This window comes from Sinocyclocheilus rhinocerous, unplaced genomic scaffold (assembly GCF_001515625.1).
Source record: "Sinocyclocheilus rhinocerous isolate Xijiao unplaced genomic scaffold, SAMN03320098_v1.1 scaffold2071, whole genome shotgun sequence".
NCBI classification, from domain to species: Eukaryota; Metazoa; Chordata; class Actinopteri; order Cypriniformes; family Cyprinidae; genus Sinocyclocheilus; species Sinocyclocheilus rhinocerous.
Window position 1 is genome coordinate 38180 of NW_015649573.1, and position 27345 is coordinate 65524.

Below are 27345 nucleotides of genomic sequence, written 5' to 3' on the forward strand. Positions count from 1 at the left end.
AATGTTAATTATTTTACCAATATAAGAGGGATCACACAAAATGCATGTTATTGTTTATTTAGTACTGACCTGAATAAGATATTTCACATAAAATATGTTTACATATAGTCCACAAGAGAAAATAATAGTTGAATTTATAAAACATTATTTGAAATATGGAATTTAAAAATCAGGGTAAATTTATCTTATTTTGTCTTCTGGGAAACATGTAACTATCTTCTGTATAGCCTCTAAAAGGCAGTACTAAATGAAAAAAATATATATTTTTAGGCAAAATAAATGTACATATCTCCATTCTGTTCAAAAGTTTTCAACCCCCCCCCCCCTTATGTATGATCCCTCTTATTTTGATAAAATAATTAACGTTTTGCAGATTCTGAAACTTTTGACCTCAACTGTATTGACAAAGAACCCTGCAGCCCTTTATAGAACTCACAGAACGTGTACATTTTTGTATTCCACTACGCTACTTTTCCAACGATTTCCTTAACAATGAAGTAACAGATTGGTATTTTGTGGCTTTTCTTAGTAAGAACTGATTGTTGGCAATTTCAACTTGTTAACACACTGTTCTGTAAAAATGTTACATTAGCCTACTTTTGATTGGAGTCTCAAAGACCTCAGACATAGGCCTACAAAGTGAATAAACATTAGTTGTTTATTATTTCTTCGATAATATTTTTTCTACAATGTGTTTTTCAAAATTACTATCTATTAAAAATTATTAATAGCCTATAGCTAAAGCTAGCCTACACTTTCCAGCAATAAACTGTGAGACTCCGGAATACCCAAACATAAAAAAAATGAGAGGTAATTCATTCTGCTGTTCAAAATTGTATTCCAATGGAAATTTAGAGGACGTTTTGCTATTAACGTGAATGTAGGCAAGACTGGAGTTTTCCAGTTGTCTTGCCCTATCCTCACATGGGACAGTGTGTCACGGGCAGGAAAAAAACGGAAGTATGCACTTCAGTGAAAGTTTCTTTCCAGGTAGTGAGGTTGGGCTAAACGGTCTGGGGTTCGCATATAAAACCTACTCCAAAAACGACTTCATCATAGCGTATACACACACACACAAACACACACAGTCTCCGTCTGTCGAAGTCAAGATGCTCGGGAGCGATGTACTGTTGTGCTTCATCTTCTACAGCACGCTTCTAATCTTAAAGATGTACATAATTGCCATCTTCACGGGCCAAGTGAGACTTCGGAAAAAGGTAAGTTCTGGAACTTTTTATTCATATGCTACTTATTAAAATAGTTTTCATGCTACTGCATCAAATACACTGACGCGAGAGAATCGCTGCTTCGGGTGCCTTATTTATAATGGATGAGTTTCTCGTCGCGTCGAGCGTGTGGAGTGTTTTGTTTTGAATAGAAATCTGCATACTGCAGCTGTCTGGATTAACTTCAGAAATTAAAGTAGGTCAGAGATGTGTTTTTATAGAATGACGTGACATCTAGATGTATGAGCTCTAAAACAGATACATGTATTTGACAGGCGTTTGCTAATCCAGAGGACGCCGATAGACACGGAGGTGTGCAGTTCTGCCGAACTGATCCATATGTGGAACGCTGTAGGAGGTAAACACAATAATACACACTTGTGATTTTATTCTGTAATGCAACTAATTTGAGCAAAACATTGGTATAAACAGCTCCACAAACATTGATGTAGCCTAGGCTAAAAAAATATGTTAACAAATGCATTTTTTTTGCCATGTTACATGTATGCCACTATTAATAAATTAACATCAGCAATACAAATGAAACAGCTCTACGAACAATAACAGTAGCACAATAGCATAAAACAATATAAAATATAATACATTAATTAAATGTAAGCTTTCAACACTATACAAATATCAATTTGATCAAGACATTAAGATACATATTGAAAAAGGAAGTTCCTGCGAGAAATATTTGATTTTTTTTGTTACATTTTAATGTAACATACCTATGTATTAGTTTTGGTATGCTGTCACTGTAATTTTGTACAGTGAATTTCTGTCATTTTGTTATAAATATAATCAGATTTTTTTTTTTACTTTGAATGTTGTATATTTTCCACTATTTCCATTTAGATGTTTTCCATTCATCTTCAAAAACTTGTTTTCATTTTTCTGTTCACATGGTTTTATTTTCTAACTGGGGAATGTTTTTAAATTAGTGTTAAAAACTTTGCGTGTCTATTATTGGGAAAGTTAAGCTTCAGTCTCATTCCCAGTGAACCCATTTAGTTGAAAAAAAAAAAACTGCAGGATGTCTGGCAGGTTTCCTTTAGTTATTTTTTAGCACTATCAACCTTTTCAGAAAAAGAATACTGGTATGACAGATGTGTGTGAAAGTTCACAGGTCTACAGTAGGAAGCATGATTAATACACAACAGACTAGCTAAGATATCTTTTATTTCCCCATTTTTATTATTTTTAGTCAAAATTAAAATAGGTATGCATTCTCCATGCCAATTAGCTCGAATGTGTTTCCACAGTAGACCTTTCTCAGTACCTGCATTTGTGTATGTGAGAGCATGAGAGAAAGAGAGACGATGTATTATGAGACTACACACTTTAAAACAATCATTGGGTGCCTGTAGGGAAACGTTCATTACTTTAAGCTGCAGGGTGCTGCATGTTTTTGTTTGGCGGTTTCGAACTTATCTTTAGAAAACTTGCCTGCTCTGCCCAGTCACAGCCCACTCCACTCTACATCTGCACAATGTGAAAACAATGAAGATGTTATTTCAGTAGACTGCTCTGAAATTACTGAATTTATATAGTGGCACTGGAAATTCACGTTTCCTGTAAATAAATTCAAGTTTATTTGTATAGCGCTTTTCACGATGCAAATCGTTTCAAAGCAACTTTACAGAAAATTAAGTTTCTACAATATATTTAGTAGTAGCTTATCAGTGATGACTGTCAGTTAATGTACATATGGCAGAAATGTACGGAAAAATCAATTAAATCAATAAATCAAAGGTATGTGATCTTGAGGACCTGAGAAGGGTAGCTTGTGGCTGCCAGATTGGTAAGATAGGGTAGGCTAGCAGGAGCAAGTCCTGACAAGACCGTGATTTGACCTTAATTGCAATGCATTCACAAAGGTATTTCACTACAACCCTGTGGCTAACAAATATCTACACGTGAACAGAAACAGGAAGATGGCGTTAAATAGAACTAATGGTTAAAAGTTCTTGTTTGGATCAACAACTTTACGTTGACATGTCAACAAAAATGATTTCAATGACAAACAGACACATTCTTCATCTTTTGAGGCACTTACAGAAGGAAAAAAAGTAAATATACAAGACATTTCAAAGATCATTATCTTATATTAACATTATAATAAATCACCATAATCTTTATTATTATTATGTTGTATTAAAATAATTATTAATATTATTTAGCTGCCAAGCAACAGATTAATAATTGAAAAGATGTGTGGTCACAGTGGTGCATATCATCTATTTTATGATCTCTTTAAGCCTGTTGCATACAATCAGATTTTATATCAGGATCTAAAGCTAGAATATTTTCTAATGAAAGTTGTAATTAACACATAAGTGAATGTTATTTCCTCTTTGAAAATTGAATCCCAGCAGGAAATGGCTTGTAATGGAAAGTCCTTGTTGCGATAAAGAGATGAGGAAGAATCTGTGTAATGCAGGATTTCACAACGATGACCAAGTACTGCTACGTAGCTATAAGTGTTGAGTTAATATAGGGAAATTTGACCATAATGTGGTGATATGAATGACAGCATAGTAGATTCATTTCTTTTGAGTGGGTAGCTACAGGAAGTACTTACAGCTTCCTATTGCTGTGATTTGTTCATGGGACAGCCACTGCCATGGCGCACTGTGAGAGTGATTCAGAGTGAAAGTAAATTTATATTGCAAGATCGTGTGATTTTGGCAACGTTTACTGTCCAGGCATGCCGCCACTAGACAGAGCCAGACAGTTTACAGCTGAAGTCCTGATCAAAGTGTACATTCCTCAGCTCCTTGGTTCTGAGAAAAGCAGTTTTCCATATGTATTTCCACAGTCTGGAACATTCAAAATACCTCAAAAGACTATTGAATCAAATACAGTTTTTAGAGTATAACATTACCTAGAAGTAGTCAAAAGAAAGGCTCAAAGAACAATGTGGAAATAGGTGAGGGATTTACATTTACATTTAGTCATTTTGTCATCGCTTTTGTCCAAAGCAACTGTGGAAACAATTGGGGAATACATAAAGCGATTCTTCTTAAAGAGGCAAACAGACGTTGAAATGAGAGATAGAGCTGTGTGTTATCAGCAAAATAACTTACCATGAGCTATGACTAAACAATCCATATGACTGATCATGCTATGCCAAACTACATCATCATTCATAAATGGCAACAAAATTGTTTGTTTGCTATACATTACCAATTACACATCCTATTTATTTTCAACAGCTTTCAGCAGTTTTCCTTCTCTTTCCTCTACACTATCACAAACATTTTTAATTGTGATTTACCTGCATTAATTTTTGAACTCTGTGTGTGTTTTTTCTTTCTTCCAGAGCACACGTCAATGACATGGAAAACATTTTACCCTTTTTATTTCTCGGAGCCGTCTACTCCATGACAGGCCCCTCGTATGCAGTTGCACGACTTCATTTTCTGGTCTTTTTCCTGGGTCGAGTTCTACACAGCATCGCATACCTGTTGGCACTCAAAGCACCGACACGTTCATTCGCCTATGTCATCGCTCAGGTGCCTTGCGTTTCAATGGCAATACAGATACTCATGGAAGTAGCCTCATTTGCATGACCATCTCAATAATGGACTTCTGTGATTGGTCAAGACTTATGATTACAACTGTGATGCAGAATGCTGCTTTATGGACTTACAGCATCTCAACAGTAACAGAATTCACATTTCACTTTAACATTAGACTTGATGATTTATGACTGACAATTAATAACTCTGTTCTTAAATCCTAACATTCATTGCTGTCATTTTAGGACTGGACACTACAGTTTGTATTGTGTTTTTATGTGCATTGTCATTTTAGCATTCAAATGAAGGTTATTTAATGTGATTTATTTTCACAATCAGGTTTGCATATACTCCGCATATTTATATATTTGATACAACAACTCCTTGAATGGACATTGAGTCTGTTACTTACAAGACTTTTGGTTCAGTGACCACCAGCTTTTCATTTTCATACTGCAAAGCTTACATAAGCAATAACTGCTGAGGTCAGTTCAGAGTCCACGTGACTGTTCCACAATAACTTTCCATACTTGTAAAAATTCCTCTGTTATTAGATCATAAGCCCTGCAGAGCCCAGGCTTTTCAAATTTATTGTAGCGTTAAATATACACTGTTGCGCAAACACTGTCCTTCCTCTTTGTCCACCAGGCTTTGGGTTTACAGCATTTCGAGAACAGCCGGGTGCTTTCACTTTGGTTTTTATCCTCAAGAATGCTGGTTTTGGTATAATGTTATGGTTGTGGTAATTCACCACACAGTGCTTTTGTTATTTACATTTTAAATATTTTCTGTTTTCAAAGTGTAACTTATTTTAATTTTTATATCACTTGTGAAGTGATGTTAAAGTTTCTAAAGAGATAATGAGAAAATAATAGTTTTTATATTAAAGGAATAATGAAAGGTTTTGTGTTTTCATGGGTAATTGTGATACTTTATTGACTCAGATCAAGAAATGAGAGACAAGTGGACTGCATACGTTAAAAACGAGCTTAGAGAGAACGGGACAAAGAGAAATCAAAGGACATTATAACGTGGCAGATCCCATTGTTACTTTGTACAAAAAGGAAAGGAAAAAGACTGACAGGGAAAGATAGATGGGTTCAAAAACTTAGTGAGAAAGGCATGTTTTTGCTTAATCTTAAAATTAAAATAAACCAGACCTCCAGAACTATCACCGATACCACGAACGTCCTGACTCAATCTTTAATTGGTTTGATGAACACACCACTGCCACCAATGGTGGAAGTAAATCAGGATAAATATGTGAAAGGGCAGCAAAAAAATGATCTTGCTGGAGAACATGAAGGAAAGTGAGTGTTTGGATTTACTTGTGAACCTATAATGACACATCGTCATCTGAAACATGCCCTTGCTTGTCATTTTCCCTGTATGCATAAATGTCTGCATACATACCTGTGTGCTCAGAGATTAAATCTACAGAAATATTCATAATACTGTAATAAACTGTGTCATATCCTGTTATAAAAAGAGCTTGTCAGTGGGGCAGTACCCTTAAAGGGACAACTTTGTACCTTATATACCCCTAAAAGTTGCATATTACCTTTACACAGCTGCATTAGGGCTGCTCTGTACCTGCTCAAAATTCAGTGTGAAGACACAAAAATCAAAGCCAGACTAAATTATGCCTGCTCAGACCTACCTCAAATTGCACATTTGTAATTGCTGTGGAAATGCACTTAAACCACCTCTGAGCAGCATTAAAGAGTCAGTTTAAAGACACCTAAATGCAGCTTCAGAAGCACTTTCGTGCCACCTTTGCAGTATAAATCTGGAGTGATAATATGTAGCCTACCCTTAAGGCCCTACTACGAACCTTTTAGGAGTAAATAAGGCACAGTACAAATGTGTTCCTTTAAGGGTACTGCCTCAGTGATGAGCTGTTTTGAGTGTAGCTACTCTAAATTATTTTAAAATAACAACCTTTTTTTTTAAAATAATGCCAATAAAAAGTATTTTTTTTAAAGTAAAGTAAAAAGCCACAATTTAAAACTATGCAAAATTATTTGACAATATTAATCTATTACAGATCTAACAATGATCATTTTGAACGTTTGGGCCAAATGTGGTTGATAGCTGTCACATTTGGCCAAGGTATGGCATGGCTGGGCACATATGGGCCAAATGTTCACCATATATGTTTTGCCATGCCTTTAGAATTGGAGGGAATTTTCTTTTGGATGACAATTTGTTTTGAGGTATTGTTTTGAGGTCCAGATGACAGCACACGACTGAGAGCCATATGTGGCTTGGCTATGGCACACTATGGAATATGTTAACCTATGGTTAACATTTGGCTTTTATTTGGAAAAACACCTGTTATAGTCATGTGTGGCAGGTTAGTGGCAGTCCACATCTCAACCCATTCAGCAATGCTATTGGTTGTTTTGTGTCTTCCCTTATTCATATTGGTGGATTACTATAATTTGGGAAATATATCCGTTATTTCCCGCTTTGCTTCCTCTTTCAATCGCCGTTAAAAAAGAAGAAGATGATGAAAAAGCTCCCTATATATGTAGCCTACCCTTAAGGCCCTACTACGAACCTTTTAGGAGTAAATAAGGCACAGTACAAATGTGTTCCTTTAAGGGTACTGCCTCAGTGATGAGCTGTTTTGAGTGTAGCTACTCTAAATTATTTAAAAATAACAACCTTTTTTTAAAAATAATGCCAATAAAAAGTATTTTTTTAAAAGTAAAGTAAAAAGCCACAATTTAAAACTATGCAAAATTATTTGACAATATTAATCTATTACAGATCTAACAATGATCATTTTGAACGTTTGGGCCAAATGTGGTTGATAGCTGTCACATTTGGCCAAGGTATGGCATGGCTGGGCACATATGGGCCAAATGTTCACCATATATGTTTTGCCATGCCTTTAGAATTGGAGGGAATTTTCTTTTGGATGACAATTTGTTTTGAGGTATTGTTTTGAGGTCCAGATGACAGCACACGACTGAGAGCCATATGTGGCTTGGCTATGGCACACTATGGAATATGTTAACCTATGGTTAACATTTGGCTTTTATTTGGAAAAACACCTGTTATAGTCATGTGTGGCAGGTTAGTGGCAGTCCACATCTCAACCCATTCAGCAATGCTATTGGTTGTTTTGTGTCTTCCCTTATTCCTATTGGTGGATTACTGAAATTTTGAAAATATATCCATTATTTCCCGCTCTGCTTCCTCTCCCACAACAGCCTTTGCCAAAACACTCTTATTCTGGTAAGTGCAGTTTTTGGTGTTTTAAATGTTTTCCAGGGGTGTAATGGCACACTTATTCATACAGAATACATTTTGTTCGTTTCGGTATGTGTACTGAACAAATACAGTGTCATTTTAACCACTGCATGTGAACTTGATCAGTTTCAGTTCATATCCATGAATAAAACTTCACTATACATTATTACAATAACAGAAATTTTAGCAGCGGGCGAATTTCCTAAATTAATATTCATACGGTGAAAGCTCTACCTGGTTTTTCGGTAAAACACCATGTCACCAAACAGGACTAGACTTCAGGGTTGCACCTAGCTATGTCTAGCTACATTAATCCGGATACATTTGAAAATGTCGTTTTCGTTTCAAAACAATCCCTGTCTACACTAGCGTTTTCAAGCATTTCCCCTTAAGTTTCTCGTCTGAAACGGCGGAAAGCATTAAATTAGCCTTACTGTGCATAAAACCTCATAAAAAGCTCACTGAGATGATACAGTGCTCACTGTGATGAACAGACAAGTTTTCATGCAATTTATCTCACAGGATCATTTTATTTACGAAAATATCCCACCATGCAGGTCGTTCAACAGTGATGAAAACGGGGCAGGGAGGGATAAATAGCCAATTGTTTAGCTTACGAAATGTCTCACCAAAAAATAAATAAACAAATAAATAAAACATTAGGAAAAAAAAAATATATTGTAAATGAGCTGTGAAAGGACCTTTATAACGTACGTGCCATTATCCCTCACAGCCTTGTTTTCATCCTCGTTAAATTCAATATGGCGTCTAACCTGATTAAGGTCTTGTTTGGGGTAGGGATGGGCTTCAGAGATGGGGACCAATCAGGTTGCATCTTCTCCACGAAGACAACCACGCGGACTATTGCTGCGTTCAAGTCCTCCTGGGACGTCCGTACTTACGAGTTGACAAGTCGTAATTACGACGTCAGGTGCATTCAAGTCAGTTTAGTCGGCACAAGATGGCGGTGTACCTTCTTTTAATACATTACAAGAAAATACAACAGGGTCTACTCTGCTTATAGAAAATGAAGAGCAAAGAATTCGCATCAGGTGTGTTTTGCGTTTTTAATATTTTTTTTAGACCAGGATCCCAGTATAACTGAACAAGTCGTAATTACGACGTCAGGTGCGTTCAAGTCAGTTTAGTCGGCACAAGATGGCGGTGTACCTTCTTTTAATAAATTACAAGAAAATACAACAGGGTCTGTTAACTCTGCTTATAGAAAATGAAGAGCAAAGAATTCGCATCAGGTGTGTTTTGCGTTTTTAATATTTTTAAAAAGTAATTTATGAAGCCACTTTAATCTGTATCGCATAAAAACTTGTTATTCATTGTTACATTACAATCCCGCCACATTCAAAAAGCTTATTTTTTGTAAATAAAAAGCCTGACAATGTCACTGCTTAATACCTATAAGTATTGTGATTTATGTTTTACGTTGGCAATCTTTATAGGACAACTAAACTATACATTTAAACAAAAATTTACCGTCAACTACAGATGTTGCATGCCATGTTTCTCATTGACACGCCCCCAACTCTGAAACTCGTCTCGGGGCTTAAAGAAAATTTGGAGTTTCCCACTCGTAATAACGACGTTGTGGTGGCTGGCGTTCATGTGCGTTCAACTCGTAAATACGATCTATCCGACATGACTTGAACGCACCATATTTCTCTACGGAATTGTCGGCGAGGTTTGCACTTTCACATTGAAAACGAACTAGGCCTACGGGTAAGTTCTTCCAAGTAGCTCCATTTTATTTACAGGTGCATCTCAATAAATTAGAATGTCGTGGAAAACATCCCTGTCACTTCTGTTGATTTTGGTCTGTCTATCAATGGTAAAGGCTGTTTGGGCTGCTGAAAGCCAGAAATTACTTATTAAAAACTACATTTCTCCGAGTCCGAGATTTGATTTCGAGACCTTTTCAGCACTTTGCGGAAACAATACTCAATTTGCATTACATTACGCTATTTAGTGATGGTTCATACAATGTCACTGAGGTTTTTATGACTATTAACATCACTGTCCTTTCATGTTGACAGCAGTTTGCTGACTCTGCAGACTGTTGCTGTCTCGAAAAACCCTTCAACATTGGGAGACCACATATCACTACTAGTTAATAATCATAGATGTCAATATATGCTATAAATGTTCAAGCATGTGAGTAGTATACTTACACTCGTTAAAACACAAACGACATGGTCAAATTTCATAAATATTTATTTCATATCGATGAACAATAACTACAGCAGTGGGCTACAGCACTTTTTCAAATAAATGCTATAATAATAATAGTAATATTTTTGAGGCCACATCTGAAACACTAACATTTACAAGTAGTACTTGGCATTAAAAACAATGGCAATACAATATTTTAAGACACTTGGTGTTTTTTTTAATTCATTTTTGTTTAATTTCTGATATCACAGAGTTTCTGCAACAGTCTAAACAGTTAATATCGATATAGATACAAAACCACTGTGAAAACAGTTAGGGGAGTGAACAGAAGGAGGGGGAAGACAACGGACAATATGCCAAAGGAAAAAAAAAAACTGAAAAATATATTCCATCAGTCTCTGGCTCACCCATTCCCTTCAAAGACAACAAAATAGCAAATAAATTATATGTAAAATCTTCATTTACAAAAATATTCCCAAGTTTTCCCTTTTTAGTTCAGTCTGCTACTAGTGTTAAATGGTTCACATTCAGATGGAGAAAGGTTGAGAGTGAGGGGTCATGCATTCAGCTAAGCAGTTTAATACTTACACCTCCTCTTGTGCTGTTCCTGAGGCTCTTGTGTTCTGGTGTCACTTTGATGACATTCTTTAAACATCTGAGTTTGAACTGTAAACAGCATAATCAATATTCTCGTTCTCTTATTACACAGCAAAAACCTTTTATTCGGTATTTATGTGTTGTTTTCCAGTTAAAATATCTAAACATCTTTAAATAATCTAAGAATATTTATGAGTATATATATATATATGTGTGTGTGTGTGAAATATGAGGCTTATGCCTAAATCTAGAAAAAAATGGGCCAAAAAAATAGAAAAAGTCTTAATATCGCTTTGCTTCTCACATAAATTCATCTTGTTTTAAGATGTTTAGATTCTACTAGAAAACAAGACAAAGATATTGGTGAAGATTTTTTTTTTTGGGCTGTATAACCTAGAGTCAGAGATATAATCTAAGTAACACTGGCTTTAATTCCTAGAGTTTTTTTGTTGTTGTACCAAATCCATGAGAAGAGTAAATACATCCTAATTCTAAACCATTAATACATCAAATCCCTTTTTATTTTATAGTGGGTTTGAATGGAGGCATGCAGGTGATCCAGAGCCCTTTTCAAGAAGCAACAGCACTTAAAGACTGCGTTTGACTGTGTGCGCCTGTAAATGAAGATGTTCATGGATCAAAGCTCATACTGTTAGCATAGTAAACAGCTGCACATTTACCAGATGTGGTGACCAAACTGTGTTCTGTAATGGTTTTTGTTTGCTTCCGCCTCATGACATGCAATCCATGGTCAGTCTGATAGAGGGCGCTAGTGCTTGACGGCTGCAGTAGAAAATGGCACTTGTGGGAGACTCCTGCCCTTTCTGCAGAGGGTTTGCATGTCAGGGTTTAAAAGCATGGTGAGGGTGAAGGCAGGTTAGACCATAACACTGATATACACAAGAAGAGTGTTTTATTTCTCCATAATACAATAGAACTAGAAAGGTATATATTTATATGTATGTATGTATGTTTACATTTGTATGTTCATGTGCATCTGGTCCGAGATGCATATAGAGTTTTTTACAACTTTGAAATAATCACACAATGTACAAATCACAGACATAGAAAACATTTTAAAAACACAAAATAAGGAGTTAAAAAATGTTTCATTGTTTTTAGGAGTGTCAATCTTACATTCAGTCTTGGAGTGAAAAGTAATATTTGCCTTGACCTTAAATTGTGGCTCAAAGCTTTCAAGCCATTTTTTTTTAAAATGTCTTATTTTTGTTCATATGGCTACACGTTTGCTACAAAGCTACAAATTTGTCCAAAAGCTGATGGAGAATGTGTCCCATCAATCATAGAAACTAAATCAAACCTTGACTAACTCAGATTCTAGTTTTTTTTTTTTTTTACATTTTTGGTCATTTTTTCTTTTTTCTTTAAACAGAATTCTGAAATAATAGCTGAGAATCTAAATTTTCTAGTTGTATTTCTATCTTATACAGTAAACACGGGATCATACACACACGCATGCATACATCCACCAGGAGTAAATTTTGACATCACCACACTGTATACTCTTTCAAGTTTAAAGCTCTGGGGATTCATTTGCGCACACAGATGAGTGGGCAGACTGAGGAAAACACAAAATTCAGCATAACATGGTAAATAAGAATGATATAAAGTAAAAGGTAGTAAGTAGGATGTGTAAGGTGAGAGGTGCACTTTGATCCACAGACTGTGATTGTCATCACTTAAGGTCCAGAATATCCTCAAAAGATGTGGAGAAGGTAAAAGGGCTGGCCGTGGGTGGGCTATCATCTCGTGGCTCCACCTCAGAGCAAAGCCGATGGACATCAGTTTCTGCATCTACAGACTCCATTCCCACTCTGATTAATTGGAGATATCTTATAGTCAGTATACATCACTGGTATACTTGCGTCTAACATGCAGAAATAACCTTTCACTTGCTAGGACTGGGCGACATATAGCTTTAAACATTATAGCGTGATATTTTCTGTCTACTTAACACACTGCTGTTCAAAAGCGTGGGTTGGTTGTTTTTAAGAAATAGCTTTTTATTGAGAAAGGACACATTAAACTGATCAAACAGAATAGTAAAGACATTTATAATATTATTATAAAATTATAAATTATGATTAAATAATACTATTTATTTTGAATTTTAAACAAATGCTGTTCTTTTGAACTTTCTATTCATCAAAGAATGCTGAAAAAATGTATCACAGTTTTAACATGAATAATAATTAAAAATGTTTCTTGAGCACCAAATCAGCACATTATAATGATTTCTGAAGGATCGTGTGACACTGAAGACTGAAGTAATAATGCTAAAAATTCAGCTTTGCCATCACAAGAATAAAGTACATTTTAAAATATATTTTAGTTTGTAATAATATTTTATTACTGTATTTTTATCAAACAATGACCCCAAACCTTTTGTATATTGTGTAGGTCTATATCTTTTTTTCTTTCAGTAACTGTAAAAAGCTGCAAAAGTCTTGAAATTATTAAAGCATGGGCTAAATGGACTAAGGAGATTTTTTTGTTGTTGTTTTTAAAAACTTGTAAAAATATTACTGTTTATTAGTAATGTAATATTTTAGTACATGATTTTTATGGGAAAAAATTTAATTGACAAAACATTCAACAGATTGAGTTTTGAACCAATTAATTGAAACGGTTTATGAAAATGACTGATTTAAGAAAATGAATTGAACTTACCAACTCTGTGAATTTATCATGAATATTCAATACGTATTGCCCAGCCCTACCACCCAACCAAAACACACACACACACACACACACACACACACACACACACACACACACTTACTGCTCAGTGGTGCTTATCTCTGCTGTTCTTTGTTCTTCCTCCTTGGTTTTCTTGCTCATTTTTCTCTGTTTCACTGAGTTACCATCAGCCTTACTGCTGGGTTCCTCAGTCAAACCTATAACAGGTACAGAGGACAAAGACAAACTCAGACACACACACATTCATATAATACTGATCATAATTCAACATAGTAAGCCGAAATTATAAAATGACATTAAATTGCACCTCCAGGAGGTGCAATAGTGCTTCCAATAGTTCACTCAGCCTTTCTTCTGTGTGTGTGTGTGTCTGTGTATGTAGGGTGTGAAGTGTGGCAGTCTAGTAATTCAAGCAGTTTATCTAATGTGTGATCAGGATGTCTCACTCTAACACTTCATAATAAAAAATGTCTGTCTCATCTCAGTTTGACTGCAGAACATGCATTACAACAGATCAAGTATGCATGTATCGTTACAGTTTTTGTTTTTTTATCACCCACAATTGAAAGGTTAATAATAAATTGTACTGAGCTGCACCACTTGTCCAACCCGCTGCGGCTGATTTCTTTTGGTACATTTCTTGCCAGCTTCCTGCTGTGCCGCACAAACGTAATGATAGCTTTCGGTTCAAGAGCGCACAAACACGGAGACACTCACCCAGCAGTTCTTTCCGTGTCCGGCTGGCGATCTCTTTGATCTCCATGCGAGACAGCGAGAGGGAGGTTGTGCTTGCGATCATGGGAGTGGGGCCGATCACACTGGAGGCAGGTGCCGTGAGCACTTTATTGACCAACGGAGACTTGAGGGGCCTCTCTATGCTCCGGCCAACTAGGTTGCTCAATGGGATCTTATAGATGTGTTTTGAGGGAGCTTCACCTTGAAGGAAGAAAGGGGTAGTTGGAAAGGGGCAAAAAAGAAGAGAGAGAAAACTAACGAATGAGATGTTAGAATAAATGGTGTAACTGCTACAGAGTTAATAGTCTGTCTAGGTGCAGAACTGCTGCTAGGCACATCAATATCTAATCTGCACAGAATGATGTTAAAACACACATATAAAAATGCACTCACACACAGAGTCACTGCTGAATCCATTATACTGTAATTAGACTAATTAGCTCAAATGAAAACAACTGTGTTGTACCTACCCACAGGTAAGCGTGCATTAAGCGTGCATTTGTGGAATAACTAAAACACAGTTTAATGTAATTCTGATGCAACAGTCTTTTAGTAAACACACTACCATTCAAAAGTTTACGGTCAGTAATAAATTTTTTTAAATGATTTTGAATTGATAAGTTCTTAACGCTAACCAAGGCTGCATTTAAAAACAGTCAGCAATATTAGGGAAATACTACATAAAAAAAAAATAAATAAAACTTTAATTTGAAAATATTTTACAATCTAGTTTATTCCTGTGATGCCAAAGCTAATTTAGCAGCCATTACTCTTCAATGTTGCTTGATCCCTTAGAAATCATTCTAATATGCTGATTTGGTGCTCAAGAAACATTTATTTAACTACTTCTTTTTTATGATGTTGAAAATAGTTTTGCTGCTTAATAGTTTTGTGGAAACTGTGATACATTTTTTCTTCAGTATTCATAAAAAAGGATACAGCTGAAAGGAACAGCATTCATTTGAAATGAAAATCTTATTCAAAATACAATTTAAAATAGCAAATTATAAATGCTTTTATTTTCACCTTTGATCAATTAAATGCATCCTTGATGAATGCAAGAAATAATAATAATTTCTTAAAAAAAAAAAAACAATCTGACCCTAAACCATTGATTAGTAGTGTAAGTAGTTATCTAATACCCTACTCTACTCTACTTTTTCATATATACAAGACCCATAAGTATTGCAACATTGGTACCCACCTCGGCCATGTTAACTTGAGTTTTCTAATCATTTGATTTCTGTTTTTGTGTCAGAGTGTTGTGTAGTCCAGGCCAATGTGTTACAAAATGCCACTCCAAATCGTTACTGTGTTCTGATAGTATTTGACTGTCACACTGCTTTTTCATGTTCAGACAAATTGCTCGGATCAGGAAACTTATCACATCACATCTGGTTAGAGCATGTCTGTTTTTATAGCATATTTTTCCCTCTCCAAAGTGTGGGCTTCAGACTCATGACTTGGACTTGAGTCAGACTGGAGTCTGTTTTTAGACTTCATTGCATACTTGTGACTCAACTCAGACTTGATCTGATGACTCCAGTTCACAGACTGACATCGTTGATTTTTTTGGGTGCACTGAGCCTAATCTCATGTTTACATTTGTCAACAGTTGTAAACATTCGGCCAAATTAGGTAAAACAGTAAGTTCAACCCAAATAAAGCCCACCAAATTGGAACAGGAATGGAATTTTTTGGGAAATTTGATGGTCCACAACCAGAACAGTCTGATTGGTTAGGACTGTTCGTTTAGTGCATGAAAATTATGTTTTTACAGTACAAGTCTATAAGGTAAATGTACAGCACCACAAATGTATCACGGTTAACTCTCATATTTTCTATCCGCTTGACTTAACTTGACTCTTGACTCAGTCTTGTAAAACAATGACTTGACATCATGTAGATAGCTAAAATAATTTCGAATAGATAGTCTCTAATACTCGTTCCTCAGAAACTAGGGCAACCACATGGGAAGGGCAGAGGGGCAGCCACTTAATCAGTGCTGACTGTCTGCCTATGTTAATGAAGTATTCCATGTATCACTTTTTGGTCATTTTGGGCAGAGCGAGAGCAGGAAATTATGGAAACTGCAAGGCCACTGGACCAAAATGGAGTTATATATCAACGTGAAGTGTCACCCCACCGGTGTCTCAATAAAAAAACAAAAACAAACAAACAATAAAAATATATATGCTGCCAGATAAAGCTTTAATAAAGAACCAACACAATAATAAAATACAATAATAAAAAACAAACAAACAAAAAATTGACATAAACCTTAAGAAATACTACCTTTATCTGGGTGAGAGGGTTCAATATGTGCATGTTATTGAATATGCATATGGGGTAGTGATACTATGATTGCTACAGTATCTTGAATACTGTGGAACAGTATTGGCATTTTTGATTAATAAACTACACAGGCATGGTGATTCAGAGCAAATAATTCACACACATTTTAGTAGCAACAAACAAGAATCTTGAAAACTGTAGTCATGTTAGATAAAAGAGCAAGGATCTGGTTAGAGACATGACAGTGTCCAACAGCATACACCAGGCAAGGAAGAACGCTTCCCCTTTAAGTTAATTTAGAATAATTAGAGAGTCATAATCAAACACAGGTCTGTTTTGTATAAATCCATGCGTGTGTCTGAAATACACTGAAAGTATTCCAAAGTCATCTTTGTACCATGGAACAGCAACTTGGGAAAGAAATATATACATACATTGTATTGTGTGTGTGTGTGTGCATATATATATATATATATATATGCACACACACACACTACTTATTTAAATTTGGGTCAGTAAGAAAGTAAAAGTACACTATGTAACTTTTTTTTGTTCAGAATTTACAAAATGTGCAATTATATTATGAATCTGTCTTCCAAAGCGTGTTTTTGTCTTATCCTGAATCATTATGGTATGACTATAATAAGTGTTTATATTCAGACTATTTTAGACAGAACAGGACGGCAACTGCTGAGGAGTTGTTTACATTAAATTAGCAATTTACATTAAATTAAAAAACAGTTATTTAAAATGAATAACATTTCACAACATTACAGTTTTCACTAAATTTTTGATCAAATAAATGCATCCTTGGTAAGCATAAGATACTTTTTTCAAAAACATAAAATAATCGTACCAAACCCCAAACGGTAGTATAAGTAAAATAATAATAATCAAATTTGTTCTATACAGATTGAAAGAAAATAAAAACATACAACACGAAATGGTAACACTTGACAATAAGGTGAAATTAGCTGAATTTAGCTAATGCATCATGCATTTACAACATGCATTAATCCAGGTTAATGTTAATTTATAAATGTAACATTGATAATTATTCATGTTTGTGGAAAAAACACTAATGTTATTTTATACTGCTTGAAATGTTAGAAATGAATTTGTAGAAAGAACAGATTAATAAATGCTGTAAAAGTACTGTTCATTTTTAGTTCATGATATCAAATGCATTAACTAATGTTAACAAATTGAACCTTATAGTAAAGTGTTACAATCTTGTTGTATTGTGAATGTTATGTTGAGATGATTAATGGTATGTTATCCGTCTATTTCCCATGGTGCAAAAATGGCAGCCACAGACAGTTGGCTGGATGTTTAAAAACACCAGGATGTGGATTTTGTCACAGCCCCTTGATGGCCCTCTTCAGGCCTTGTGTGTAGCCAAAAGTGCTAAGCTCTGGAGGGCCGTCCAGACCGCATGTTTGTGTATGTGTATGTATGAAGAGGGGCTCTGACAAAAGTATCCATGGTGACACAGCGATCTGTAACTCATGCTGCAGCAAATGTGTCCCATTTCCCTAAAGCGTCTGTTCAGCCATCTCTGTCTGTCTCTATGTATCTGTCTCTCTCTGTCTATTGATTTCCTCTCCCACCTCTCTATCTCATTCACTTCAGTTTCTCTCCACTGTTCATCTTTTTTCCTAAAGATTCCTCAAAACCATTTTATCTCTGTCTCTGTCATTCATTCTGTGAGACTGCAAGAAGGAAGGGACACATTATGTTAGCTGCATATTTCACTCAACACCGTCTGCATGCGTCTGTTAATTGAATAATAGACAGGGTGAGTCTCCGTGGTAGCGTGCATTAGTGAGGCAGCATGGGAAATGTAGGCAACAGAAGTGCCTGCAGTACCTTCAGAGTCTTTAGACATGTAGAGGGATAGCTTGGTGCCGTAGGGGATCCGAATACAATCTGGACCAGGGATGGAAAAGAGCAATATATCAACCCAACCCACGCACAGATTAAAAGACAAATGCATCGTAAGACAATACACAAACACAGACTCACAACTCGCATACAAAACTCGCTACCAGAAGAAATGCAGGACTCCTGAACGCTAATACCCATGTTTAACCTCTATATTAAGTTTAATAGCATGGGAATTCAGTTTAATTGTTCCATCAAGAGCAGAAGCCTACCATCTCCAAGCGGCGAAGGGAAGACGGGCATCTCGTAGCCAGTTGGAGTCTGAGGGGAACTCTGGGAACTAGTGTCTCTGGAGCTACAGTTGGAGGCAGAGTTTATAGGTGCTGACGAGATGAAATAGATATCAGACTACAGAAAAAAGAGAGGAAGAAATAACAAGAGAAAAACTGTAAGAAATGTGAAATGACTGATAAATGTTTGGAAAGGATTTGTATAATTTATACAGAAGAATTATTTATTATTATTTAATAAATATTATTTATTTATACAGAAGAATGCATCTTATAAAAGAGACAACACTGTCATCAATACGTTTTCAGCTGTTGTTAATAAATTTTCCATGTGTTAAAGCTGTGTAAATTCTTTTTTATTAGAGTGTACACTACCATTAAAAAGTCTGTGGTTAGTGAGATTTAAAAAAAAAAAAAATTTACATTTTTATTCAGAAAAGATGCATTAAATTGATCAAAAGTGACAGTAAAGACTTTTAAATAACTGCAAAAAAAGTATATTTCAAATAAATGCTGTTCTTTTGTCAGCAAAAGAAAAAACAAAAAACGATTTGATAAATCGTTCATGGTTTCCACAAAAAATATTAAGTTTTTCAAAATTGATAATACATTTGCCATTACAGGAATCAATTATATATTTTTTAAGATTTATTTTTGGCATTTTTGCCTTTATTTTTTTGCCCTTGAGTCGGGATTCAAACTTGGGATGCCTGTATCGCAACACCGCACTGCCCACAAGGCTATCGGCACTGACAATCAATTAGATTTTAACATGTATTAAAATATAAAACAGTTATTGTAAATTATAATAATATTACTGTTTTTAGTGTATTTTTGATCAAATAAATGCAGTCTTATGGATTAAAAAGTCTTACAGATCCCAAATATTTAAAAAGTAATCTAAAAAGAGTGTAATAAAAAATTTAAAATATGGTTTCAGACTGTACAATAAAAATGTCATTTACACCAGATAAATACACCGCTATAGAACGGTCTTCATAGGTAGAACCTTATGGCTAGAACACTTACTCTGGACGCAGTCAGTTGCAATTCTGGAACGACAGCTGTATATACTAGGTTGCCATTAACGACTAGTCGAATCTCTATGGAGTCAGTGGTGAATGCAAGGATATACGGGAACGCACACACTGTGACACAGGAAGTGACAGAATAGTGAGACATCTCAATTATTTCCACTAATGCAAATGCAAAACGAATGTTGAACTGTAGAAAAATTAGTAATAACAAAGAATTTTCAAGATCCTAAAGGCACTGACCAATAGCGTTGGGCATTTGGTTCCAGCTGAAATGGAAGTCTGAAGTATTGGGCTGAATCATGGGTGTTGCTCCGTTAAACGGACACACCTTCTTATAGACGCAGATATCTGTTAAAAGAAAAGTCCAGCTTTAAAGAATCTGACTATGCAGATGCAATCACTGACACTGTAATAGACACTAACTGTTATAGCAAAGAAGAAGTCCAGCCTCTCCATCTTCATACACATCTATGGCAGCAACAAAGTTCACCTGGAGAAAAGTAATAGACACTCATGTTACCAATCAAAAACTGACAGTTTGGTGTACATAACTGATAAAGGGAAGGGGAGGATATCTAGATCGTGTTATATTGTGTAAATGAATGTGTACACTGCTGTTCAAAAGTTTGGGTCAGTAAGATTTTTTAAAAGAGGTTTCTTATGCTCACCAAAGCTGCATTTATTTGATCAAAATACAGTAACAGTAATATTGTGAAGTATTACAATTGAATGTTTTTTCGATTTTAATATATTTTAAAATGTAATTTATTCCTGACAGCAAAGCTGAATTTTCAGTAGTCATTACTCCAGTTGTCAGTGTCACATGAACCTTCAGAAATCATTTTATATGCTGATTTGCAGCTCAAGAAACATTTCTTGCTAATATCAATGTTGAAAACAGTTGAGCTGCTTAATATTTTTGTGAAAACTGATACATTTTTGTCTGGATTCTTTGATGAATCGTTCAAATGAACAGCATTTATTTGAGAGAAATCTTTTGTAACATTATAAATATCTTTACTGTCACTTCTGATGATCAATTAAGTGCATCCTTGCTAAATAGAAATATATATATTTTATATAAAAAAGAATAATCGTCCTGACCACAAATGGTAGTCTAGCCTATGTTTGTATTCAAGTGGCTGTTTCTCACCCGGTTGGAGTCTACATGGTGTAGTCTGTAAGCGTCTCCTGTACTCTCATTGATCAAGTCAAACTGATGTCTGTAGGCCACACAGATCATGTGATCATTCTCTCCTGTTGGGCCATCAACCAGGGCCATGACCACCGGCGAGTCACATAAACAGATCTCCTAAGAAAGGAGACAGCAAACATTCAAACATTTGTCTGTGAGAACCGTTCCTATAAACTACAAGTGACAATAAAATGCAGTTAACTTCAATGCATGACATGTGTAAGAGTGCTGAATCCGTCTCATACCCGTATGTACTGGAACTCTTCCACAGGTGAGTCAGTAGTCCCTGTGACTGTAGCGATAGAGCCAAGGCAATCGAGGCGTGACTGTTTCCTGGTGATCAGGAGGAGCTTGTTTCTTATCGCCGCAACGATTCTGAGCTCCACCCCATGATGCGTGTTTATGGAGTAGAGATGGCAGCCTGAGGAAACACATTTCTGTTACTTGACTGCGATGATCTTGGAAATCATCTAATTTCTTAGCTAATTATTAAATTCTTCAAGAAACTTCAAATTTGTCAAATAGACAGCATAGCTTTAAAAAGCTTATAGGGATCGTTCACCCAAAAATGAAAATTCCTTCATTAATTACTCACCCTAATGTCGTTCCAAACCCGCAAGACCTTTGATCATCTTTGGAACCCAAATGAAGATATTTTTGATCAAATCCGAGATCTTTTTGACCCTGCAGAGACCGCAACAGAACTCCCACGTTCAAGGCCCAGAAAGGTAGTAAGGACATCATTAAAATAGTTCATGTGACATCAGTGGTTCAATCGTAATTTTAATATTAAAGTTGTTATTTTTTGTTTTCTTTGCATACAAAAAGTATTCTCGTAGCTTCTTAAAATTAAGGTTGAACCAATGATGTCACATGGACTATTTTAACGATGTCCGTGCTACCTTTCTGGGCTTTGAACGTTTCAGTTGTGTTGCTATCTATGCAGGGTCAGAAAGCTATCGGATTTCATAAAAAATATCTTAATTTGTGTTCCGAAGATGAACAAAGGTCTTACGGGTTTGAAACGGCATTAGGCAAAGTAATTAATGACAGAATTTTCATTTTTTGGTGAACTATCCTTTCAACTACTTTGAATCAGAAAATTTCAATTTAGAGTTTAAATAATATTGTCCGATTTTAAATCATTTCAAATATTTGTGTGGGTGATGACTAAAGTCCTTCTTTCGTACCTTTGGTTTTCTCAAGCTTGTTTTCTCGACTGTCACACTTGGTGCGGACAAGCTGCCGCTCTTCTATCCCCCGTTTGAGAGTGCTCAGTCTGTAAACATACAGTCGAGCATCTTTCCCTGCAACACAGTCGAAATTGGATATAAAGCAATTGGAATTAAAGCTTAATTTGATGTAAAGACTCAAGCACTCTGGTTCAGTTTGAATATTCAAATGAGTGTGTTTACTTTAGCTGTTTAGTGAATTCTACAAACAACAGCTTTCAGAACCGTAACTATATGATAACTGGCTGGCAACAAATGAGAGACCCGTCTCATCAAACTGAATGACATATCAGCTAATGCAACATGTTTGGTTTTCAAATGCCTGTCGTAGTGAATGAAAGTTGCTTGGTGATAACCAATTCATTATTTTCCCTCTTGGAGAAGCTGTGCTTTCCAATAAGAGTGAGAGTGTGCTCTACACCGTCTTGAACTAATGATCAGAATAGAAAAAGGCGGAAGACTCTAAATTACATGGATCCCTAGTCCGTGCTTCTCTTTATAATGAGCTATAAGTCTAGACAATGCGAACCAGATGCTGCCCGCATGTGTGTGTGTGTTTGAGATACTATTTTGTGCTATTCCCTGTTGGCTAAAGATGCTCATTAGAGCAAAGACCTAGAGTTTCCTTCGCCGCTTTGCTTTGGTCTCTTTCTTTCTCACGCTGTCTCTCTTCTGGCAGATCATTTCACACCCTTTCTTCTACCCACATACGAATTGTCTCATATTCATATGCTCATGTAAATAGAAAAACAACACACATCTTACCCTTATCTGCTCTTGCAATGAGGAGGTCCTGAGGTTCAAGCACGTGCATTTGTTTGACAGTCAAGGTTTTGTCAAATACCTGCACCGGAGGCAGGGTTGGTGAATCTAGATCAGCATGCAAAGCAAGATTAGTTTGTGGTCTGCATGGTAACTCAATCCCCCACTGAGATTTGCTTGCTTTGATTAACAGACACATTTGATAACTATCACTGTAAAAAAAACGTACTGGGATAAATTCTTTGTAGTATTTATAAGCATTTGTTTCTTCTGTAGTGTAGTGGTTTTGCTTTACATACCTGCTTTGGAGAACAGTGGATCTGAGGCTAAAAGGGAAGATAGAGGTAATCAAATTTCAGTTTTTTTGTAAAAAAACAAAAAAACAAGAAAGTGCCTTGAACACTACCATTCAAAAGTCTGGGGTAAGTATTTATTTATATTTTTTAAAGAATTTAATACTTCCTTATTCAGGAAGGACACATTAAATTGATCAAGAGTGCAATTAAAGTGATTTATACTGTTACAAAATTTAAATAAAGGCTGTTTTTTGGAAGAATCCTGAAATATGGATTATTCATTGAAGGTTAAAATCCTAAAGCATATATTAAGCAGCACAGCATATTAGAATATTAAAAAGATTTCTGAAGAGTCTGAAGACTTTTCAGCTTTGCTATCACAGGAATAAATTACATTTTAAAACATTAAAACAGAAAACTCTTATTTTAAATTATAATAAAATTTCATAATCCTATTTTTACTGTATTTTTGATCAAATAAATGCAGCCCGAGTGAGCATAAGAGAGTTCTGTCAAAAACATTTAAAATCTTACAGACCCTCTTTTGAATGGTAGTGTATATTTCATTTTGTCATCCTCACGTTCCAACCCTTTGTGATTTTCTTTTTTCCAAAGACATAAAAAAAAAGTTATTGTCGGCACTAGTATTTTTGTGCATTTTGTCAGTTTGTAAGCTTGACAGCCTCTTCTCATTGTTCCTTTTTATTGTATGGAAAAAGCAGCATCAAAGTTTCTTTTTGTAATCCCCCCCAGCCCCCCCAATATTTTTTTGGGGTTTAATTGTCCTTTTTAATGTAAATATTATTGAAATGAACTCAGTTCAATGTCCATTAATACAATCCATCAAAAAAACCTGGTCAAAGTTACATTCAGTCTGTCTTTACATGTAATTTGTAAGAAAACTGCTCCTCTGTCCATTTGTATTGTTTCTCATGAAAAAGCATTCTCACCCTCCAGCAGCATGACCCCTGCTGAATCTGTGGCGACCAGTAATGACTGTCCCCACGAATCTCCACAGACTATATCATACGGGAAGCTACTGCAGAACGACTGTGACTCCCATGGCTGCAGAGAACATGGCAACACACAGTTAGAGATGAACCGAAAGCAAAATAACAGCATCCATCTCACTTTCCTCTTGCCCTCTCACCTCTTTCCTGCAAAGACCAGTGGTGACTAAACTGGTGGGTGCATCCCCTCGAACTATAGTTTTCAGCTTCAAGGCCTGGACGCAATATTATATCTATTAATGACATTACTCATATTGTGACATTGTCTTTCATGCCACATCTTTATATTTTATTCGTATTTCTACATCCTACCTGTCCCACTCGAACAAACTCAGCCTGGCGTGCCTCTTCTTTTTTACGGGCGGATTTGGGTGACTCTGGCAGTACGTCGCTGAATGAGCGTCGGTTCAGCATGTTCTGCGGAGAGAAGGGAACCTACAGGAGCGGTACAGATAAAGATGGGTCTGAGAGACTGACCCAGAAACAGACAGAAAGACAGAGCAAAGCAGAAACTAACAAATTATTACACCACTGTACCTTACCAGCCATCATAGATAGAGTTAAGAATCAAATAATGATGGTTCAAATTCTGATTCTACTATAGAACACTCATTTATGAGTCTTTTTGATAAAGAACTGATTCAAAAGATTCATTTGTTAACAAAAGTTATCAGCTGAACTGTTTTCTTGCTGCATATGAGAGCAACAGAATGGTTTACTGTCAGAGTAAGATGAAAGTAAGATTTTAACTAAACAATACAAAGACAGTAAGTCTTTGTATTGTTTAGTTAAAATATGACTCTTTCATTCAAATGCATGGAACTGGTTCTTGATTCCCAACTCTAGTAAATGAAGAATAGAAGAACCCTAAAACAGGAACAGTAACAGACAACAATAAAAAGACAGTGTCCATCTCTAGTGGCAACTGACAGGGGGCTGCAACAGAATGAAAGTGCATTTGAAAGCTCAGTGGTTTGGAAGAGTGGTGTAAATACGACTAAAAAAGAACTGTGTGAAGAAACAGTGCAAAACATCTGAAAATATATGGCAGAAAAGGAAATGAGGTAAAAGTCTGAGGATAAACATAGTGAAATACAGAAAAGTATTGCGCTATATCAGTGCTTTTCAACCTTTTTGAATCCAAGGCCCTTCTTTGTCCACAATAGTATTTGAAGGCCCCATGACTCTTTCAGTCATTTGTAATTTACAAGATAGGGATTTTTTTAAATGTATCATTTACTCAAAATTTACTAAAAAAAAATATATATATTTCAGAGCTTGGCATAACTTGAAAAATATGCATTCATTATGAAAAAAGGTTAATGAAATTAAAAGATTGCATTTTCAGGTCTAGGAATCACACTATTAAAATTTGGCTTCCTCATATATATCAGTTTTCCTCATATATATCAAGACAATGGGAACGCTGATTCTTCAAAAGAAAAAAAACTGTTGTTTAGAGGTGAATTAAAGTAAGAGATATCTTAATTTTTAGTTCTTTTGGCTTATTTTAATTTTGAGGCCCCCTTGGCAGTTTGCTGAGGCCCCCTAGTAGGCCCCGCCCCCTGATTGAGAAACACTATGTGTTCATACCTTGGGCATGTCAGGCATGAGATCCTGGTACAAGGATCTGATCAGCATGTCCAGTGTGCGCTGACGTTTCTGAGCAAAAGTGGGGGTCTCGAGAGTGGCTTTTTCTCCATTTATTACTATAGGAGACAGAAGGATAAAGGTAGCAGTATTATGTAACAGAATTACCCTTAAGAAACAGCATGACTCATTTTACAAGGTCTGTTTAATGAAAGCATCTGCTTTACTGAGTTCATGAGCCAAAACAAACCATTAAAGCTGGCAACAGAAAAACACAGGTGTATATTCTAACAGGAGGTCTGTGTGAAGCAGACAACATGAAATGACATTTGGAATGCATTTAAAATTATGTAATCTATTTTGACTGGGACATGAAATATTAGTAGTCTTAGATTTTATGGCTTAAATTATTATTAATAGGCTGTGATATGGCTGGTATTCACAGGCTTGGTTACATCAGCAGAAAAGTGATGTTTCAGGGGAAAGTTGTTATACTGTATTTTGGTGAAAGATTATGAACACAACTTTATGTACTGGTGAATTTACTAACATTTAACTAGTAAAAAGTCCCTGAACTCCTGGTGGTCTGTGAACACTGGAGGGGAAGGGAGCGGTGGGCCAAACAGCGGCACACTCTCCTCTGAGAAAATCTTCAACCTGCAACAAAACAAAATTATTAAGATACAAATAATATACACTAGCATTCAAAGTAGTTTTTTTATGTTTTTGAAGTCTAAAATATTATTATAATATAAAATATGTTTTCTATTTAAATATAATTTAAAATGTAATTTTTTCCTTTGAAGACAAAGCTGAATTTTCAGCAGCTATTACTTCTTCAGTGTCACATGATCCTTCAGAAATCATTCTAATATGCAGATATGATCAACTTTGAAAACAGTTGTGCTGCTTAATATTAGAGCTCATATTATATTTTTAAGGATTCTTTGATGAAGAGTTCCTGTTCAAAAGAACAGGAATGATTTGAAATATAAATTTTTGTAATGTCCTTACTTTCATTTTTGATCAAATTAATGCACCCTAGTGGAATAAAAGTATTAATTTAAAGGGGTCATATGATGCGATTTCAAGTTTTCCTTTCTCTTTGGAGTGTTCTAATCTCTTGGTGCATAAAGAAGATCTGTAAAGTTGCAAAGACTAAAGTCTCAAATCCAAAGAGATATTCTTTATAAAAGTTAAGAGTCAACCACGCCTATCTAAAACGGCTCGTTCTAACACGCCCCCACATGTCTACGTCACGTACGTCATGTGGAAATATTAGCATAATGCCGCCCAAATGTGCACGCAAAGAAAGAAGGCATGGTTTCAGGAACAGCAGCAGTGTTGATGCAGCATGTCAGGGAGACCGCTGTGTATTTCAGTGCGAAAGCAAAAGCACTTTATTTGGCCTTCCGGAAGTAGATGCAATTAGGAATCATTGGTTAAGATTTATTACAGAACAGCACAACCCAGATGTTCGAATTTGTGCAACGCATTTTATGGACG

General features: G+C 35.7%; 2 protein-coding genes across 7 annotated transcripts in view; one reads left to right on the plus strand and one right to left on the minus strand.

Annotated features, from left to right (window-relative positions):
* The first annotated feature begins 978 nt into the window (after positions 1-978).
* On the plus strand, positions 979-5072 carry LOC107710751 (prostaglandin E synthase-like). The gene is made up of 3 exons (XM_016515592.1): positions 979-1217; positions 1502-1584; positions 4552-5072. The coding sequence occupies exons 1-3, from the start codon at positions 1110-1112 to the stop codon at positions 4799-4801; spliced, it is 441 nt and encodes a 146-aa protein (XP_016371078.1). The 5' UTR covers positions 979-1109; the 3' UTR covers positions 4802-5072.
* Positions 5073-11244: 6172 nt separating this feature from the next.
* Positions 11245-27345, minus strand: part of garnl3 (GTPase activating Rap/RanGAP domain like 3) — a 62814-nt gene continuing 46713 nt past the window's right edge. For 3 of the 6 annotated variants that reach the window (XM_016515598.1, XM_016515602.1, XM_016515600.1), the window contains exons 14-31: positions 26390-26496; positions 25843-25958; positions 24562-24684; positions 24390-24464; positions 24190-24304; positions 23243-23269; positions 22947-23051; positions 22140-22256; positions 21195-21370; positions 20908-21066; positions 20178-20244; positions 19995-20102; positions 19747-19865; positions 18700-18835; positions 18413-18472; positions 14231-14449; positions 13596-13710; positions 11245-12627 (exon numbers count right to left, since the gene is read on the minus strand). In XM_016515598.1, coding sequence (XP_016371084.1) covers positions 12489-12627; positions 13596-13710; positions 14231-14449; positions 18413-18472; positions 18700-18835; positions 19747-19865; positions 19995-20102; positions 20178-20244; positions 20908-21066; positions 21195-21370; positions 22140-22256; positions 22947-23051; positions 23243-23269; positions 24190-24304; positions 24390-24464; positions 24562-24684; positions 25843-25958; positions 26390-26496 — 2083 coding nt within the window. In that variant the 3' untranslated portion in view covers positions 11245-12488. The remainder of the gene's footprint in view (positions 12628-13595; positions 13711-14230; positions 14450-18412; positions 18473-18699; positions 18836-19746; positions 19866-19994; positions 20103-20177; positions 20245-20907; positions 21067-21194; positions 21371-22139; positions 22257-22946; positions 23052-23242; positions 23270-24189; positions 24305-24389; positions 24465-24561; positions 24685-25842; positions 25959-26389; positions 26497-27345) is intronic. The other 3 variants (XM_016515599.1, XM_016515603.1, XM_016515601.1) reach the window with 3 other exon arrangements.

Excerpts from the sequence above, each read along its gene's own strand:
- LOC107710751 (XM_016515592.1), top strand. The coding sequence starts at position 1,110 with ATGCTCGGGAGCGATGTACTGTTGTGCTTCATCTTCTACAGCACGCTT. Across the intron at positions 1,218-1,501 it reads AAGTGAGACTTCGGAAAAAG|GCGTTTGCTAATCCAGAGGA; the intron begins GTAAGTTCTGGA and ends TGTATTTGACAG. Across the intron at positions 1,585-4,551 it reads TATGTGGAACGCTGTAGGAG|AGCACACGTCAATGACATGG; the intron begins GTAAACACAATA and ends TCTTTCTTCCAG.